This window comes from Gopherus flavomarginatus, chromosome 24 (assembly GCF_025201925.1).
Source record: "Gopherus flavomarginatus isolate rGopFla2 chromosome 24, rGopFla2.mat.asm, whole genome shotgun sequence".
Taxonomy (NCBI): domain Eukaryota; kingdom Metazoa; phylum Chordata; order Testudines; family Testudinidae; genus Gopherus; species Gopherus flavomarginatus.
The window spans coordinates 10,147,498-10,167,791 of NC_066640.1; the positions used below are offsets into that span (position 1 = coordinate 10,147,498).

At 48.9% G+C, this 20,294-nt stretch overlaps 1 protein-coding gene across 2 annotated transcripts in view; it reads right to left on the minus strand.

Moving 5' to 3' along the window:
• Nucleotides 1–17,557, minus strand: part of CELF5 (CUGBP Elav-like family member 5) — a 60,189-nt gene extending 42,632 nt beyond the window's left edge. For both annotated transcript variants that reach the window (XM_050934146.1, XM_050934145.1), the window contains exons 1-2: nucleotides 17,264–17,557; nucleotides 5,644–5,726 (exon numbers count right to left, since the gene is read on the minus strand). In XM_050934146.1, the coding sequence (XP_050790103.1) occupies nucleotides 5,644–5,726; nucleotides 17,264–17,522 (342 nt within the window). In that variant the 5' untranslated portion in view covers nucleotides 17,523–17,557. The remainder of the gene's footprint in view (nucleotides 1–5,643; nucleotides 5,727–17,263) is intronic.
• Nucleotides 17,558–20,294: the final 2,737 nt, after the last annotated feature.

The window sequence follows — 20,294 nt, forward strand, 5'->3', positions numbered from 1 at the left end:
AGTAGAAGGCCAAGGGCCTGGTGCTCTGCCGTTCAGAACCAAAGATCCTGCCTCCATCCAGACCTCCTAGAGATACATTTCTGAGCCACTTGTAACCCTCAACAGCATGATCTTGGGAAAGGAGTTTAGCTACTATCCATTTCTTTCTCAGGATGATCCACTCCCACTGGGGTTGGAGCAGAGTCGGCAGGGATCATGGGACTTGCCTTATGGAAAAGATTCCATCTTGGCTCTCAGGTTCCCCAGTCAGTCTGCAGGGCTGGGGAATTCTAAGTGGGAGGTTTGCAGAGCAGCTGTGGAATCCAGAGGCCAACTCCACATCTGGAGTAAAGGGCAGGGTTTTGGAGTGCCCTCCACCCAATGCTGTGCAGGACCCAGCTCTGTGCCTGGCATAGATGGTTGCCTAATGGGGCATCCACCTCGGCTACTAAGCCAAGGATGCATGGAAAATTATAGGTCAGAAGCTGCAGTGCCTGTGGGGCGTTGGGGCCAGGATGAGCTGTTTAGATCTCTTTGGTATTTGTGATGGTCGACTTGCTGTAGATCCCAAACACAACAGAGAGGCCCACTTAGCCCAGCCTGGTATTATTCAAACTTACTCTTACGATCCGAGCTAGCCTGCCCAAAGCTGTTCCCGGAGTACCACATGTTGCTTTGAATTCCACACAGTCAAGCCCTATGATGCCTTAAAAATAAATCCAGATCTTCCAAAACCTTCCACTAGCTGGAAGATGGACCTCTGTCTATATTCAGTTCCATACCACCAGGATCTTGACTGATTGAATCACGTTCCACTTGTTTAGAAAGAACTAGGCAAGTATTTGTTTAAGGTGATCTAGTCTCACCTGGCTGAAGGAGTTTGAAATCATCTCTGGTTGATTTGAGATTTCAAGATCCTAGGAGGAAAATTGAGAACCTGGTGCCAAGGATGACTAGATAGGACTCTATAGCACAGAATTGCAAAAACTGTACAGCAGCGAGAGGTGAGACTGGCTTCTAGATAACTACAGAAGGCTCTGGAAAGCCATGTTGGTTGGGGTTCCCAAAGCTTAAGGGTCTTTGAGATATTGTCCGTTTGGATTGTGGCCATGCCCGGGGACAGTTTTCAACTTTTTCCATGTAGAATGAGCTAAAATCACTCCTGGTGCAATAAAATTGACCTCCAGGGTGTTATACTAGGGTGGAATTTAGGGTGTCACAGTGCATCTTATTTCCATGGAGCATCTGATACAGCATCACTCTGAAAGGTTCAACTATGGGGATGAAGAACAACATTTTTATGTTGGAAATAACAGAATACTTTGCCCTTGTATAACACTTTTCCTCTAAGGCTCTCCAAGCACTTTTCCTTGCCAGCCAGGCAAGTATTAATACCCCCTGTACTACAGTGGCTCCAATCCTTCCTCTCCAATAGTGCTCAGAGAAAGGCAACAGGTACTCAAAAGCCCCTAATCTGTGGCATCCCACTGGGATCCATACTATCCCCTCTTCTCTTCAAAATCTACACGAGACCACTGCGAGAGCTAGTGAGATGCAGGCACTCAGCTACCGACAATATGCCCATGACATTCCACTGCAGATCTCATTCTCAGCCGATGCAAACACCACGACTCACATGTCAGAATGTCGACTGAAAATTAGCATTGGGGTTAGGTTGGATGGAGAACAGCTGGCTCAAGCAGAACCCAGCCAAAACCCAAGTGATGCTATTCAGAAAAGCAAAAGAACTGGCTGAGATGTTGAACTGGTCTACACCTAAAACTTAGGTTGACCTAGCTACATTGCTCAGGAGTGAGAGAGAGTTAAGCTGACCTAAGCCCTGGCGTAGACACTGCTAGTTTGACAGGAGAACTCTCCCCGCCTCTTGGAGGGTGGACTAACTACAGCAATGGGAAAACCCCATCTGTGGCTTTAGCAAGTGTCTGCAGCACCGGAGCTGTGCCACTGTAGCATCAGTACTGGAGACATGGTCTGTTGTCTCTATTTTCCAGTGAACACACATCGCCTCCATTCATCCATTCAAAGTGGGGTGAAAATCTCAAGGTCCCATTTGACTCCTCACTAAGCTTTGATGAACAGGCAGCACCAGTAGCTAAAAAGGCCTTCTCTCCTCTCCCGCTCACTAGGAATCTCCACCCCTTCTTCCCAGACCAGGATCTGGCCACAGGGATCCACGCACTGGTCACCTCCAGGCTGGATTAGTGTGAATCACTGGATCTGAAACGGAATGTGCAGATGATGCACAGGCTCTGGCTGGTACAGAATGTAGCTGCTGGCCTTCTCCACGGCTCAGGCTGCCATGAGGATGTCAGACCCACGCTCCAGGCCCTCCGCTGGCTCCCAGTCAGCTCCTGAATCCAGTTTAAGGCTTTGGTTTTAATTTTCAAAGCAATTCATTGATCAAGCCTCGGCTACGTTAAAGACTGCATTTTGATCATGAACCACTGCGACAGCTGCACCCCTCTGGGACAATGCAGCCCACAGAGCTCAGATCAAAGCACGCGAGAGTATTCTCTGTCGAGGGGGATCCGGCTCCAGAATAAACCCCGATAGGGGACCAGGTGAACCCACAGGCTGATCATCTTTAAGAGATGCTGCAAAACCTTCCTCTTCAACTTTCCACCATACAAATGACACACACAACACGGGCTTCCCCCCTTCTGTCCAGTAAACCCCAACCAATCACCAAATAAATAAATCAAAAACCTTACCGCAAGCAGAGTTGTGATCCCAAAAGGGAAGGACTGCCCAAGACTCTAGGAAGTCCTCTGTGGACTTTACTATTGGTTTTACATGGAAGCTGCTCGGATACTACAGTGATGGCCAGCAGAATAAACCCCCAATAGATAGATTTTACATATGGATAAGATGAGATACCACAGGCTGGATTCCCATTTATACCAGGGCTGCCTTACACTGCCTGTGCAATGGGACTTTAGTATAAGTCAGAATAAGGTCCAGAGCGGGTTAAGTGGCTTGACCAAAGGCACAGAGCCAGCCAGCAACAGAGCTCGGAATAGAACTCAAGAATCCCAGTTTCCAGTTCACCAGTCTAGCCAAACTGCACTCCAGAGAGCTACAAGAAAACAAATCAAGGCCATTCCTCTTTGATCCCAACCTTATAACCCTAGCTCAGGCTGAGAAATCTATAGATTAATACTTGTGTTCCTTAACGGTCAAGATCAATCATTGGTCTCTGTGTTGAGAGAGCCAATCAGGAGGCCAATTTGGGCCAGCTGTGGTGATAGCTTTTGAGACGTGGACAGCTGTCCGCTGGGAAGTGGACTGGACCAACTGAATGCATTTTAGGCAGGCTACTAAACAGCCCCAAGGCAACAACAAAATTCAGCCACAACATGGGCTATATTAAAACCATGGACCAGGCAATGGTGAAAGGATCCATATTCTGTCCTCAGCCACCTCTCCCTTTTCATTCTGAACCTGAAGCCCTGTGATTCTGGATTTTGGCTAAGGTTAGAGGAACCCTGCACTGAGGCCAGTTTATCCCAATGTTAACCCTGAATCCCAATGATGACATAGTATCAGAGGGGTAGCCGTGTTAGTCTGGTTCTGTAAAAGCAGCAAAAAGTCCTGTGGCACCTTATAGACTAACAGATGTATTGGAGCATGAGCTTTCGTGGGTGAATACCCACTTCGTTGGATGCATGTCATGTATCCACAGGACTCTTTGCTGCTTTTAATGATGACATAGTAATTGTTAACCATTTTGATACTGATCAGGTTAGGGACAGCCGGCAAGTATGCATTTCCCACAATCCCCAGCAGCTACCTATGCCCCCCAAATACCAAAAGCCTGACATATCCTCACATCGAGATGCCAACAACCTTCAGCTTCTCTGACAAAACAGTTTTGCATTGTCAATTCAAAAATAAAATCTGCAGTTCTGTCAAAACATGGGGATAGTATAAAATAACTTGCACTTACTCTCACACTAAGCAATGCAGGGGCTACTGTTCGTCCTGTTCTTTTTAGGTTTCATTCACTAGGAATCTGCATTTTGATAAATGAAGCTGAAGCAGAATCCAGAGGTCTTGCTGCCAGATCTAGGCCCAGATTACAATGGAAGACATTGAGCCTTGATTATACTGTATGTGGTGCTTGCTCTGCAGCTCCTGTACTGATGAAGTTCTTGTCCACCGTGTGTTGAGTTACAGCACTAAACCATGACCTGTCTGATTTCTATACTGGAATAATTCTTCCTCACTCTCTAGATCCCATGCTGGTCTAATGCTTGTGGAAGGTTATTATGGCTTATCCTGAATGCTAACTTAGCCCCCGAAGAAAATTAAGTCAAATAATATTTAAGAATGTATTTCTCTTCGGCTCTCATCTGTGCCCTAAAATAACCTGGAACACCCACAGCCAATAACAGCAATGACAGCTTCCAAAAAAGACTCCATTAAACTGTAATTAAGCCATGTGAGCTTTCCTGCCTATTGCAAACACAGATCCATGCAGAAAGCGAACAGTAAAAACTACAAGTGGCTCTAGGGGCTGGCAATGGTGAGGGAAGCTTTCTGGTCCTGCAGGAGTTAAAGGGGAAATGTTATGGTTAAGGATTCCTAACCCCTCTCCAGAGATCCCTGGTTTACATTAATTATCCTGCTGCCTTAAGCACTCAGGGTCTCCGGTGAGCTTCTGTCTATAAGTACCCGAGTCCTCCGCCTACTCACCTACAAAGGAATCTTTTCAGCACACTTGTTCAAACCCCAGAGCAGGGAGAAAACAAGCCTAGCCTAGCCAGGGTTCTTCTACCATCAGAAAATGGGGACAGCAAAGTTAAAACAAAAACAAAAACAATCGCATTGCCTTGCAACAGAGAGGGGCAACCTGTGCATGAATATGGGTGAGCTGAGGGCTGATCCCCCCATGCCTTAGAGCGTATCCATGTTGAACAATCCCTCCAGTCGTTCCATAGAGGTTTCATACTGACCACGGACTGCAGACAGGGCACAGGGTATGGAGGGCTACCTACAGGCATCTAGAATTCCCAGTCTCACCCGATCAGTGGATTTCTCTTCTGAACGATGGGATGAGTCTGCGTATAAGCAGGGACATTTTTCCTCCACTGTCTAGTCAGCCTCGGTAATTGAGCTCAGTGTCATGTCAGGCTCTACATCGTGACCCTGAACAACCGGGCCAGTCGCTCTGGCAGGGAAAACGTGCGAGGAGCTGTAGCGGATGTGCAAACGAGCCTGGGGGAATCTGGGAAAAGGTTCCAGCATCACATGCTGTATCTCATTTCCTGCTCCACCTGACTCCTCCTCACAGGCTGCCCATCTAAAGAAAGTGCCAGCTTCCTGTGCCACATCCTCCACCCTGTAACATGACCATTTCTTGGTGATGTGAGTATGCAGCATTAGACCCCGTTTTACAGGTGGGGAAACTGAGGCACAGAGGAGCGACGTGACTTGCTTGAGGTCATACAATAAGCTTCTAGTAGGGTCAGAAATCCAACCCAGGGGGTTTGCCTCCCAGCTCCCTGTTGTAACCACCAGACCAAGCTCCTCTTTGAGAGAGAGAGAGACAAAGAGGAATCAAAGCCAATGCTCCCTCCAGTCCGCGGCCCAGCTCAAGCCAAGAAACCCACAGACCATAATTCAACAACCACTGGGACTTACCCCCGGCAAAGTCTTCTGTTCGTGTAGTGCAGTCTGGGCTTTGATGGCAGAATCTCTGGCACAGTATGTGAGAAATGCACAACCTGTGGTGGAGACAGCAAATGCCCAGTTAGACACACAATTGCCTACAACATGTAACAACATAAAATCCCCCCCAACCCCACATATCCACAATAACAACATGTTCCATGAGTTCATGGACTATGTGCCTTGCCATCACCCCCTGCCCCCAGCCCACAGACCCCTGCTCTAACCTTCCTGTAATGAGTTCAGAGACGAGGAGTCAAGCATGGTGCAGGCAGCCCTGGTAGGCCCACGTTTTTATCTAACATCTTTATTAATTACCTGCAAGAAGGGGTGAAGACTTGTTAATTAAAGGTGCAGATGTTACTAAATCGGGAGGTGTCGCAAAACACCAGGAACGAAACTAGATAAATCATATAAAGGGGCATAGGGGCCTGGGCAGATTTGTCAAGGTATTTAGGCATGGCTGCACTCAGTTTTGCAACACCTAACTGATTTAGGAACTCAAGTCTCAATTTTTTAAAAGGCTAACCCCCTTTTGAAAATGAGACTTAGGCTCCTAAATCTGGTCAGCATACCTAAATACCCTGAAAAATCTGGGCCTTCATCCAAAGCCCATTGGAGTCAAGGGAAAGGCTCTGTGGGCTTTGAATTAGATGGGGGCAGGAGAAATGCAAGCTGGCACAGCCAGTGGAAGGAATAACCTCAAACCAGTGCCGTAACGAGGGCAAGGCGAGTGAGGCACTTGTCTTGGGCGCGGAAGGTGAGGAGTGCAGAAAGTCTCTCATTTGGCGGCAATTCAGCAGCAAGTCTTTCCCTCCAAGAGGGACTGAGGGATCCGCCACCGAATTGCTGCCGGTCATCAGCAAGGGAGAGGGGCGGCACATCCGGCTCTTCGGCGGAAATTTGGTGGCAGGTCCCTCAGTCCCTCTTGGAGGGAAGGACCTGCCGCCAAATTCCCACCAAAGAATGGTGGCAATTCGGTGGCAGGTCCTTCCCTCCAAGAGGAATCTGCTACCTAAGAGCTGGACGTGGCACCATGTCCCTTGCCTCGGATGCAAAAATCCCTAGTTACAGCTCTGCCTCAAACAGAGATATTCAATGGGAGGGTGAGGCTTGGATCAGCAATTCCAAAAAATACCCAAGGAGTCAGAGCAGGCAGCAATTTAGATACCAGCATGCCATGGTGTATGGGAGCGGAATCCGATTTTCAGCTGTCTATGCAGAAGTATCTTGTCCTGGAGCAGGAAGGGACTATATGGCAGCAATGAGACGGTGTAGCAAGAGCAGTCCTGGCTTTCCATACCATACACACATCTACATACTCTACAAACATACACACGCATGCATGGCAATTCAGAGAGAAGCAAGCACGACAAGTATTGCAGGGATTGATTTATGAAGAAAGATTGAAGGGGCCAAATAAGGATCAGGGCCTGAAGTCTTTACTCTAGATTTGACCCAGCATCTTTGGCTAAAATCGTGACAAAAGCGGGAGAGAAGCTAGCCACCTACACTTATTAAAAAGGTGTCCCGCCCAAGAGGAGGGAGAGGGATTGTTTTAGGGTGCTCTGAGGTGGCAATGCTAAGAAAAAACAGGATGAAGCTGAGCAAAGAAAAAAATGTGGCTGGTTATGAAGGAACATTTCCTATCAGAGAGATTTATTAGACTGTGGAATAATCTCTCCAGGGAACAGCTGGAAGTCCCGTCACTTGAGTCATTTCAGACAAAACTGGGCAAAGCACTGAATAGACTCCAGTACAGGAATGCATATGCCTGTCCCACCCCTCCCAGTCCCATTGGCATTTAATTACAGGGCAATTTTTGTCCTGTACAAAGGCAGAATTCATCCCTGTGTTAGTTACGGCTCACAGACTGCTACAAAATGTCTTAACCCGCAGTACCTGTCCATGTCACAGATCTTCACTTACAAGGCTTTGGCCCAGATAAGAGGCCTGATCTTGCAATCCAATCTCAACAAGCTTCTCTACACCCCAGCATTGAATCGATTCTCCCATGCTTTGCCCAGCCGAGTCTGAAATGATTCAAACTCAGGTGAGCGAGGGCTGCAGGACTGTGTCTATTCTGGCAGCCACCCCAGAGTCCCGCGTTGACTCAGATGATTTTTCTACCATGCTGAAGCAAACTTTGCAGAACAATCACTACTCTTGAGTGTCCTTATCCCACGTATGGCAACAAGATTTCGCTGCCCTCCTTACATTCTGTATCCAATAAATTGCCTCTGTGAAACAATTTATACCTGGCTCTGGAGCTCTTGCTGGAAAAACAGCACATGAATATTAAACATATCCGACAGGTAATTAAGACTCCTTGCCCAGCCTTCGAACTGAGGATGCATCGTGCCAGGCTCGGTCTCAAGCTTAGCAACTAATTTAACTAAGGAACACGGGACTGGGAAAAAAACACACACAGACACACACTTGCTTTCTATGCCAAATGAAGCATCTGGCGGGATCCTTCGTGAAAACACAGGCTGACAAGTATCCCAAGGTTTTTCAATCCACCCATTCCTCTGACAGCTGTCAAGTGGACCAAAGGTGAAATATTCAAACGAGCCTAAGTGACTTAGGCACTAAGTCCCATTTTTAAAAGTAACTTAGACCCTTGGGAGCCTAAGTCCTACGTATCGAGGCTCCCAAGCACGTAAGTCACATGGACTGAGGTTGCTAAAGTGATTTAGAATCTTTTGAAAATTCCCCCCATGTTTATGGGGCAGGGCCTGTTCAACCTGCATGTTCAAAGAGACCGTGCGTCCGCTCGTGTCTGACAGGATTATAATTATCTGTATTGCCGTAGTAACCAGTGTCCCCAACTGAGTTTGGGCTCCCGCTGGGCAGGTGCTCTACACACCTATAGGGAGGAGATTATCCCTTTCTCTAAGTGTTTACAATCTAGCAAGACAAGACAAACCGGGGGGGGGGGGAAGCAGAGGGAAAGTGACTTGCCCAAGGTCACCCAGCAGATCAGTGGCAGGATTGGGAACTGACCCTGGCTCTCTTGACTCCCAGTTCAGTGCCTCTATGCCCATTGGACTCCTGGGAGGCTCTGGAGACAGAGGTAGAGCGAGAATTATGGAAAGTGCCAGCAGCTGTAGAGGTAGATTTTCCAAGTGTGTTTTAAAGGCCTAACTCCTGATCCCAGTGAAGTCAATGGGGAACGAACTGCCGTGAGACGAGGATTTGGGTCAAGGTGCTCATTTTAGAAGGGAAAATGCACAGAATTCCATATGCAAAACCAGAAAGGTATTTCTAGGGGCAGCTAAAATATGGGATTTGCAAAGCTCAGTTGCACAAAACCTAATCCCGAGAAGTGGCGAGCACCCACAACTCCCATTGACTTCAGATTCGGCTTCTTACGTCTTCCGCATTGTACATGCAACCGACAGCCGGATATTTATTCTAGCTTCTATATTTCAGGGATCTGTGTGTGGATTTAGCACTAGTGATAGGTGCCTGGAGACTGAAGTCCTCTTTCTCCACAGACTGGGTGCAGTCTGGGCAGGGACCACATGAGTCTTCCACAAACTAGCCAGCACAATGCCCCAATCCCTTGAGGTGCCTTGGGGAAAAGGCAGCGTAATTAATCGCTGTGGCCCAACGTCTGTGGTGGTTTTTGTTCAATGAGAACTGGACTGAGATCAAACTCATTTCACAGAAACCACCGAACAGCAATTGTATGGTGCGTAGCAATTTCCAGCAGCCGCCAGCCTGGGCTGGATTTGAACTTCCAACCAAGCGGCAAAAGACTCAACAGTCTGTTGCCAACTCCCTGAGCAATCCTCATCCAACAATTTCACAGACACACTCTGCAGCTGCAGCTGCCCAACACCCAATCTGATTATGCACATATATGCCCCCTTCTATTCACATTGCGGGGCAAATAGCATTGACCTTCTTCCTCCTCTTCCTATTAGCTAGATCCGTAGATCTCAAGGTGCTGGGCCAAAGGAAAGCCGGTATCATTATTTACAGAGGGGGAAACCGAGGCACCAAGCAGGGAAGTGATTTGGCCAAGCTCATCAATGGATGTGGTATAGACCCCAGGTCTTTTGCATCTGTGTCTGGTGCCCTCTCTCCTGGACAGCACTGCCTGCAAAGCTAACTGGGGCCTTTCTAAGCAAAACCCTTTGTTTTAATTAGCACTGAAATTAACCTCTTGTTATACTCAAAATGTCTATTGCTCCGGAACATTTTCATAGAGTCATAGATTCCAGGGCCTGAAGGGACCAATAAGATCATCTAGTCTGACCACCCTGAGAACTTCCCCAAAGGGATTCCTACAGCAGATCTTTCACATGACTCTGGATAAATTGTTCCAATGGTTAATTACCGTCACTGTCAAAATTTTAACCTACCTGTCCCAGCAGTACGGAGGTGTTGGATAGACCATCGTCATGCATTCTTCCTCTGCCTCCTCTAATTCCAAATGGACATTAGATTTTGCTGCTTGCATCTTAAAGTACCCAGTTCGCCGAACAAGTATTCAAAAGCCTTTCCCCCTCTACCTCTATTTGTAGGGGAAAATGCCAGCTGTTCATCTCTCCCTCTATGCTCACCACCCACAAAACACAGGAGTTCACCGGACTGTATATAGGCAGCGTTGGCTGCCTTTTGTATTGATTTGAACTGCAACATATAAATCAATCTCTCTCCAAAAAAAAAATAAATTCTCTGTTATCTGAATAAGTATGTGTGAGCGGATCAGACACAGATAAGGGGTTGCTGTTATAACTGTGTGTTGGATGGTGCAAATCACATTGTTGGATGTTTCTCTGCAGCGATGACTTAATTTGCTTCCTTCCCGTTCCCTCCCAGCCACACACACACACACACACACACTTTGTCCCAGTTGATTGCAAGTTATTACAGATGGCTTTTTAACTAGAGGTGGGACTTCACCAACCCTTTCCCCTTCTCATCTCTAGACAAAACCAGCCCCCAGACTCTGGCTAAGTTCAGAACCTACATCAGGATCTGCAGCCCAAACTTTGCCAGCTCGGGCCCGGTGACTATTTTTAACTTAGGATAAAGGAGATTTTAAAAAGCAGCAATGAAAACATTTTCTAAACATGTTTGCAATCCAATCAGCCCCTTGGTAATTTGATTTGTAGGAAATGGCAAGTGAGGCACTGCAAGCCGAGGATTGAAGGTACTGAGGTCACTGGGCATTTTGCCAAGGGCTGCAGTGGGAGCAGGATTAGGCCCAGATACCAAGGTGAGAGGCACTTTATACATGTGCATTATAATACTAAATAGTGAATGTTCCTTCCTACACAGATGGTCACTTCCCTCCAGGGCTGCTGACTTATTGCTGCTCCCTACTTGCAGCTGGAACTGATTCGGGGCTGCCTGTTGAAACTATTTAAGTGCTCTTGTGCTCCAAACTGGGGAGGGGCACCATTGCCTTTTGGGGGGCACTAGCTCAGCAGCATCCTTTGGAAAAGGCTATTCTCACCATACCATCCACATCCAGGGCCCCTAGGAGTCCCTCATCATTTCACCTCAACACGTGGAGGCAGGAGTCACCTTAGGAGCTAGCTCTACTTCGGTTGCACGTACGTCCTGGTCAGGAACGCTGAGGGGGAACTTGCCAGGACATTATATTCCTTGCTGCCCAATTATGTAAATGTAAGGGGAACGAGAATCACCCCTTGTCCCTAGAGAGATATGGCCGATTGCATATCTGAGCTACACCCCCCACAGTCAATCTCCAGCTTCATTGTAGCCTTCTGTCTGGTCTCAGAGTTCGGGAGAGCCTGGGGAACGTAACAAAGCCTTAGGAAAACAGACATCTGGAGCAAAGAAGTTCCTCTCCCCGAGTCAGGGATCTCATTTTCCTTATGGAAGGCAGGTGTCTCTGGTTCCTAAACCTTCAGTCTGAGATGACCACCTTGGAGTTGAGGAGGGACCCTCTCCAAACCAGAGTTGGAGGCAACGTGTAAAGAGGTGTCAGTGGGGGTGAGTCTAAGTCTAAGCCAATTGCCTTTAGGTTTTTTGGGGTAACATTTCCCACCATTGCTAAGGCCAGTACACCCACCACCACCACCACCAGGGGTAGGGCTCACGCGGCTGAAGGCGATTTTAACAGCGTGTCAGCTAACCGTGCTGCAGGATGTGGTGCTAATGGAAGCCTTTGCAATACATGTTTTCCACGCTTTTCTCCCATTCTGCTACCACTAGCTGAAACACTGGAGAATCTGTCAGTAAGTGGCCTCACGTAGACTAGGCTGCAGTGGGAAAAGAGACATTACACTGCCTTAGACTCACCTCTGAATTTGATCTGGAGATGGGATAGGTAAGCCTCCGATCTTCCTAAAGTAGCCTTCAAACCAGACAGTTTGACCAACCCCCTTCCACTCTTTGGCTCAGGGCTAGCTTGTGGGTGTACTAAATAGAACATGTGTGGAGTATGGCACTCTCTGTATTTGCCCTTAGCACCACCCTCCAGCTATAACAGCAACCACCAGTGGCTCAAATACCCAGAGCAAGAGAGGCGTGGAGAGACCAAGAAACCCTGCCCCTAGGATGCAGGAACTACTCTGTGGTCCTGCCGCTAGTTATTATGGAAGCCCAGGGAAGAGAACACAGCAATGCTCCCCATTCCCGCCCCCGCTAGCCAAATGTTCTCAGAGCATCCAACAGGAAATCCCAGTCCAGGCTATCGGCGCCCACTGAAATGATCAGAGATGGCACATCTCTACTAATGCTGAAATGTTAAGGAGTCCACTAGATGCTACTAGAGGAATGCTTATTAACAATGATACTGGACTCGGTTGCCCTACAGCACCCACTGTCTAAGATCCTCGAAGCACGTTACAAATGTTATTCAGCTAAACCTCACAACAAGCTAAGGGGAGAAAGCGTTATCAGGCCCTGAAACGCAGCAGCTGTTGAACAGCCTGCAGCAATACACAGGAGTTTGGGGCAGCAAGGGAGGAATGTGGCATAGGACTGAAACAGCAGGGTGGGGGCCGTGCAGGGAGACCACTGGAATGTGGCCAGCACCGAGAGGTTAACTCTCTTACGTTTATAAAGCGTGACATGGGATCTTTAATGACAACAAGCGGTCAGAATCTCGACTGTAGACAGAGGCTCAGTAAGAATAGCAGGGAGGCCACATGACACCATCAACACTTCCTGCAGCGCCGAGGTCTTCCAGGGACGTGGGCATCCCAACATGATCTAACCTTGTCTAGCTTGCGAGATCGGCCTGGATCACAGCAAAGGGTGGCTGGCTCCTCCCTCACTGGCTACTGGAATGATGATCCCTGGCTACATCCTAATGGCTACTGCTGTCACTGATAGCCTAATGGCATGTGTGAGACTCATGTCTCCAGATCTTTGGTTTGCTCACGGAAAGAGAGTATTCAGGCCTCCATTGCTGCATAACCATAGAATCTCAGGGTTGGAAGGGACCTCAGGAGGTATCTAGTCCAACCCTCTGCTCAAAGCAGGACCAAGCCCCAGACAGATTTTTACCCAGTTCCCTAAGTGGTCCCCTCAAGGATTGAGCTCACAACCCTGGGTTTAGCAGGCTAATGCTCAACCACTGAGCTATCCCTCCCCCAAATCCATTATTGCATTGGCTGGGACTGGCTTTGGGGGAAGGATAGCCTTCCACTGATTTCTTTAACGCTCTTAAGCATGTCAACCTGGCATAAGTTGTCAGGCTTATGAAGCAGCCCGCTCCTATCAGCACCCAGAACATGAGCTGAAAACACAGCAGTGGAAGGGGCCGGTAGGCAGGGTGTTGCTGCCTCCTCTGCCCATAGGCAAACTATGGTACTCTCTGCCTATTCACACGCCCAGGTTTAGACTGTTCCTCTGCCATTTCCTCCCTGGGGTCCAGTTCAGTATCTCATGCTTCACAGCCTCTCTCCTTCCCCTCCCATAGACTCTGTCATGAAATCCACCCAGGAAAGCAGTAGATGCTCTCACAGAAACCTCCGTAAGCCCAGTTCTGGAATTTAAGGCCAAAGATTTTCTTCGGACTCCCCCTCCTCGTCCACCTCCCCCAGCATATGTGAAAACACTTCCCCGCTCTTCCCATGGAAATAGCAGCTCGATGACAAATATTGCCGTTAATATGCAAATATACCTGCCATCATTAACATAAATAGAAAAACTGCATCATGAATAATATCAGGGGGAACTGGAGCAATATCAACTACCGAATAGGATGCTGAGGTATTAATATTCAGCCACTAATATGAATATATAACTGTTTCATAATAGCATTGACTTTAAGGCATTAATTCTTATACAGGAATGGAGGAGCCTCCTAGAGCAGTGAGTTTGTCAGTTCTCGACAGTAAAGGAGGGTGAGGAGAGCGCTGAATATCAGCCCACGAGAAAGGTAAGGTACCCTGCTGCTCTAAGGATGGGTGATGGCCCAGACCTCCCACTGGCTGTAAGCTAGGAAACTTTGGGCACCCAGCCTCCAGCTCCTACCTTTCTCTGCAGCTGCAGGTGCCTGCTGGGCCCAATCCTATGAGATTCTGACTGTCCTCAGTTCCTACTGAAGTTGCTGCCAGTGAAGGTTCAGCAATCTGAGGGATGAGCCCTGTTATTATTTGGGGAGGTGAATGACCCAACTTCAGCCATGTGAAGTCCACTCACCTCCCATGCTGATGGTGACCTTATAAACGAGCGCATCAATAATAACAGAAAAACGAGTAACAGTTAACCTGATACAAGGAAATCAACCCAAACTTTCTATTTGTATAAAACAGGGAAGGAGGAAGAACCAGAAGCCCTGGAAACAACCACAGTGATAACCTGAACTTTCAAATGTCTTTCCCTGGAAAGAAGCATCGAGAGCAAAACAACATTCCAGCAACGCCTGCATCCTCTCAAAAATGTCAAAGCCAGGGGCATTGGGGGGCGGGGGGGCAGGCTACTCAAATCCTGCATTTAGCAGCAAGTTAATGTCACAAGGATTTGGCTAATACCAGCGCTGCCCCCTCTAATTTCCATATCTGAGTGGCAGATCCCTGGAATCTGCCTTCTGCCTTTAGCCTGACCTCAGCCTACAAACGCAGCCTATATTTAACATGTCGATTGTAATGAAATGTGCGTTTGAGTCGTGCCCCCACCTCATCCACCTCCTCGCTGCGTTTGAAAGGCGGGTTGCTATCAGATGGTAACAGGTTTGTTCAGAGACACCCGCGCGCGCGCACACAGACATATGACAGTTTTATTCTGAAATCCTGATTGAAGACAGAAACCCTCCCTGGGCTAAAGTCAGCCATCGCAGCTCCTATTGGCTTCAATGGGAGATGATTCCCCTTTTACACTGGAGCTGAATTTGGCCCTTTGGCTGGACAGATACTGCTCTGTTAATAACACTTCCTTTTGTCACCCTTTCCTCTGTTGGGCTTGCAACAATCAGATGTCCCTGGGGGAATGCTGGCTCTTGCGGCTATAGGGTGTTTTGCTTTTCAGAGCTACACCCTAAACTCAAAACCAGCTGCATCAGAACCGATCTGGGCTCCCCTCCCCTCCAGTGAAAACCCCCATATCATGACACCACAAATCATTTTACAGCGTACACGGACAGGCCGATTGCTGACAGCTTTAAAGGTCTTTACTGTATGTTCTCTGCCATTTAGTTTTAAACCTGTCAAGCAATGGGGCTTCCACAACCCGTGTCAGGTCTTTCAACGAACCAGGTTCTTTGATTTCTCTGCCATCCCCTTAGTGGTGGTGATCGGAGTATTCTAAACTTGGAAACATCTACCCAGGGCCAGGCTTAGGGTGGACGTGAATTCAAGCCACAGACCTGATACTCAGAAAACAACCAGCTTTTAAAACATCAGATTTAAAAATTAATAATAATTACAGCCTAAACATGCTTTCCAAAACTTGTTGGCATTCTAAAGCTTCTAGGATAATCAGAAGCTCAGGATGGCCTTTCATCCACTCTGGATATCACTGTGAAGAATAGATTTGCAGTTTATAATCTTTGTTGTGCAGATTTTAAAACTGCAGCATTATAGCCTGGTAGGAGGTTCAGTACCACAGTCCAGGGACTGCTGGTCTTCCACTTTGGAGACCTGCTTCCACACCTGCTCCAGGCCTTAATTGCAATGAGTTTTTGTGATCTCAGCCTACTCTGTCCTGTACATCTGTCTGCATAAAAAAAACCCAGCCATGCAATTTGTCACCACTGCTTGTCACCAGGCCCAGTAGCAATACAGAGGGTGCTGCAAATCAGGACTGAAGGGACTGGCACAGCTATACAGAGGGTGGGGGGTTAGGAGAGCAGAGGATGCTGCAGGTTAGAACCAAGGGGCGTTGGATTATTTATGTGACACAGCTTTCCTTGTTGCCCTCAGTCAGGGTTTGGGGCTGAGGTGGATTGGCAGAACAGGGGGGCAAGGGGAGCCCTGGGGACCTTCCCAACACAACCACCGCTTGGCTGTCACCAGCACTATCGTTCCTTCACTCCAATTCCATTCCCACAAATCTGGAAAGAGGAAGTGGGGTGGCAATGCAACTTCTCCATTTACCCTATTGTAAAAAGATGACTGTGTATATCATTCATGTACACTGAAATACCATTGTCTGGGAGAGCCCCACACATGAGCAACCAGAAGGCTCTAATCGCAGACATAAGTTTTTACAATAAACACTTTTACTGGCATATATTGAATGTACTCAAACAAAATTCCCATGATATGCATGGTGTTGTACAGTTAATGTCTATAACCATCTATGTATAAAGAGAGTCATTTTTAGCACTATACAAATATCACCTAGCTAGAGAAGGTGATTTCAAAGCTATAACGTGGCTGCTATTTTCTATAAGTCTTAAGATTTCAAGGAGTCTTCCACACACCCTCCCACTTCCCCTTGTTATACTATTATATTCTACAGTAGTGGACCAAAAAAACTACAGCTCACAGAAATGTTACTGCAGCATCTTGGATCAATAATCTTCCGGGGGAGATTGGAATGAGGTTCATCTATGAAACCATCCAATGGTTCACCCTAAATTAACTTGAGTCTAAAGGGGGGAGGGGATAGTCCCCTTCGTTTGGGGAAGATCTTTGGCCAGAACTGGACATGGGAAAAGGAGCCCGACAAATGGGGAAAGGCATCGGGCCCAGAAGGCATGTGAAGAAGTATTAAGGACATCTCACAGATTTCCCCAGACCCAGGCACAACCCCGTTTCTTTGTGGCTCCAACCCTGCCTAGAGCAGAGCGAGAGTCTGACAGTCTCAGCCTGGAGGCAAGAGGAGGGTTGAAGCCACCAGGGCCCCTTTGTGAACATTACAAATGTAATTCTGTTCTGAGGATTAAAAGTTCCCGGGCAGCTCCTGTCAAAAGCCTAAATGAATAAAAGGAACCGGCTGGAATCTGCCAGCGCCCCGGAAAGGCGAGGAGGTGGGGAGGAGAAGGGGGCTGGGGATGCGGAGGGGGGGAAGAGGGGGCTCTAGGAGTTGGGGGGGAAGAGGGAGACAGGGAGGAGAAGCTGGGGGAGGCTGGAGGAAGGGAGGGGGGAGGGGAGATGGCTGGCTGGGGGGTGGCTGGAGGAAAGGAGGATGCTGGGGGGTTGGGGGGGAGGCTCACCCTTGTGCATGCCGGTGTAGCGGTCCTTGAGCACGGTGAGCTCGTAGATCTTGCCGAACTGCTCGAAGAGGGGCTTGAGGTCCTTCTCCTCCAGGTTGCGGGGGATCTGCCCCACGAACAGCTTGATGGCATCCAGGTCCTTCATGCTGTCCGGCTGCGCGGGGGGGTCCGAGCTGCTGCTGCTGCTGCTCATGGGGGAGGCTCTGGGCTGCAGGAGCTGCTGCTGCCGCCTCGCCTCGCCCTCGGTGAGTCTGGCCATTCCCCGAGCCCGGCGCAGGATGCGGACGGGGGAGGAAGGAGCTCTCAGCTGGAATGGGCTCAGCCGCCAGCGGCGGCAGCATCAGGACCACAAAGAGCCGCTCCACAGGGACACCTGCCGGGCGCGGGGCGGAGCTGCAGCCTCCAGGAGCCTGGCCCCCGTCCCCGGGGAGGCCAAGCCGGCCTGGGGCTGCGAACCAGGCGGGGACCGTGCCCCAGGGGCTGCCAGCGCTGCTAGCCTGCAACCCCTGCGGCCAGCGCCTGCTGCAGAGGGAGAGAGGCAGGGACCATGCCCCAGCCAAGGGGGGGAGAGGGGCAAGGCTGGCCAGGAGCACCGGGCTGCCAGCGATGCAACCTATGGGATGGGGATGACTGAAGATCACTGCATCCTTGCTCCCCCCAGAGTGAGAAGCACTGCACCCCCAGGGAGAATAAAACCTACACCCCTTCCTAGACCAATGCCTCTTAGAACCCAAACACGCCATCCAGTCTCCAGGGTAGGGTACAATACTGAATATTGGGGGGCAGGGCGAAGTCCTGCCCCTCACAAACTGGGGAGAGGAACTCATGGTACAGCAGCAAGGCACAGAGATCCGTAAACCACAGCCCATTCCATGCCGTTCTGGAGGAAGACGGATGGCTAGCGCCGGGAAAGAGGGCTAGGAAAGCCCACGCACCTTGGGCAGAACCAAGGTGCCCCAACCCTACACTGACTGGAGGAAGGACACAATCCAGAACAGGCTGGAGAGCTGCAGAGCCAGTCTAGAATTTTTCAGACTAGAGGAGGAAGACGCAGTCCAGGAAGAGGATGGAGTCTGGACGCACACTGGAAAATCAGATAGGCTGGGGACAGCGAAGGGGGGGGGTATAATCTAGTACTATGCTGAGGAGGAGCACAGTGGATGTGAAAAGGAGTCCAGAAACCTTTCAGCCTAGAAGGGAAACGCTGTCGGAATCATCTCAGCCTGGCCAGAGAGACAATATCTAGAACAGCGCCATGACGACTGCATTGAAACCATCCAGGCCTGTTCAGACGGGAAAGAGGAACCATGTATTTCGGGGGTGGGCCCAGCCCACAACTCTGCAAAATACTGGAGAACAATTTACAACGCAACACAATTTAGCCTGGATTGAAGCCCCACAAGCCAGATCCATGCAAATGGCAAAAGAGGACCACTTTACGTAACCTAGACACCTGCAGCTTGGGTAAGAGGGATACAGAAAAAGCAGGCAATCTGGCACAAAACAGGTTCAGCTGCCTCCCCCTGGACAAGTAGGAAACCTAAAGATTTTTTTTTTTTTTTTTTTTTTTTTTTTGGTCAGTGGAAAGTAAGTGTATGTTGGAAACGGAGAGCTTAATTTTCAGAGGTACCAAGCCCCAGACAGAGCCATCTGGGAGTCGGGGATGCTCAGCACCAATGAAAAATCAAGCCCGCAGTTCTTAAATTGTGAGGGGAGCTGCTGTGAGTGGCATTTCTAAGGTTCCTAGAACCGTAGTGTCTATGTTCCAGCTGTTGGTGGCACAGCAGGCGCCAGCATCTTCTACAAAATAAAGGTCCAATCACAATTTGCATAGGCAGTGTGAGGTAAGGACAGATGAGAGACATATCTTCCTACCGAATCCCTATCTGAAATCGCATTGTTCATAGCCTCACCCCTCCCCACCGCTACTGTAGCGCCATTGTCTGTAGGTGGAGAGGCAATTCAGGCTAGAGGGTTTATTTACCAAGTCCCTGTCCACAGAAGGAAGCAAGTGGTAATACAGTGGAATCACGCCCTGAGACACAGAGCAGCTTCAATGTATTATGTTGAGGCGGAAGGGAGCTGGAAGCCACCGTGCTCTGTGCAATCTGGGAGATAGTTTCCCTGGGGATATTCTATTCTCTTTATAAAATTGGTCTGCCCCTGCCAGGCCCTGTCCAGATTGCACCTGATCGGTCAAAGCTGGTAGTGCTAACCATGCTTAGATGCAGTTTCACACAGCAAGATGAGTTCCCCTCACCAACATGAACAGAGATTTTTTTATATATATATATAATTGTGTTATCAGACTCACATTGCAGACTACCTAAGGGATGTGGATCTACCTTCAGCCGGGCAAATGTATCTGCTAGCCCTAAAATGTGGCCCAGCACACATCCTCAGTCCCCTGGGGACATGGCCCAGTGTGCCTCCCCAGTACCTGTGGATACAGCCCCATTACCACAGGACAGCACCCATGTGCATTGCTTCTGCGGCACAGCGTGGCTCATATCTCCATGCCCATGCGTTCCAGCCTGGCATTCTTCCATAGCATTGTTGAAGATAAATGGCTTATCTACCCTAGGGTTGGGAAGGAAGGAGGGAGCCTGATTGTTTTACACACAAATGGAAAGATTTGCAGAGGTGCTGAGCTCCCGTTGACTTCAGCAGGGGCTGGAGGTGCTGAAAATATCAGTCCAAAAGGCTTTGCAGAAGGAGTGTGAGGCTGGCACCGAAAAACCCTTCTTTGTGGCTCTGTTTTAGAAGCTTTTTGTCACCTTCCAGGATGCTCACCTGAATCCTGCAGATAAACCGAAGCAGCGATTTGAAGAGGGGAGCACATTATCCAACATGTAGCAAATGCGACACATCTTCGCACTAGGACACGCAGCCCCCCCCCCATCCCGTGTATGTACACACACACACGCACACCTGCCCACTCAGCCTAAGATACCCTCCCCAAGGGCAGGCAGAAAGAAACACTGCCAACACTTTCAAGTCAGATTTAACCCAGAAAGCAACAGGCACAGGC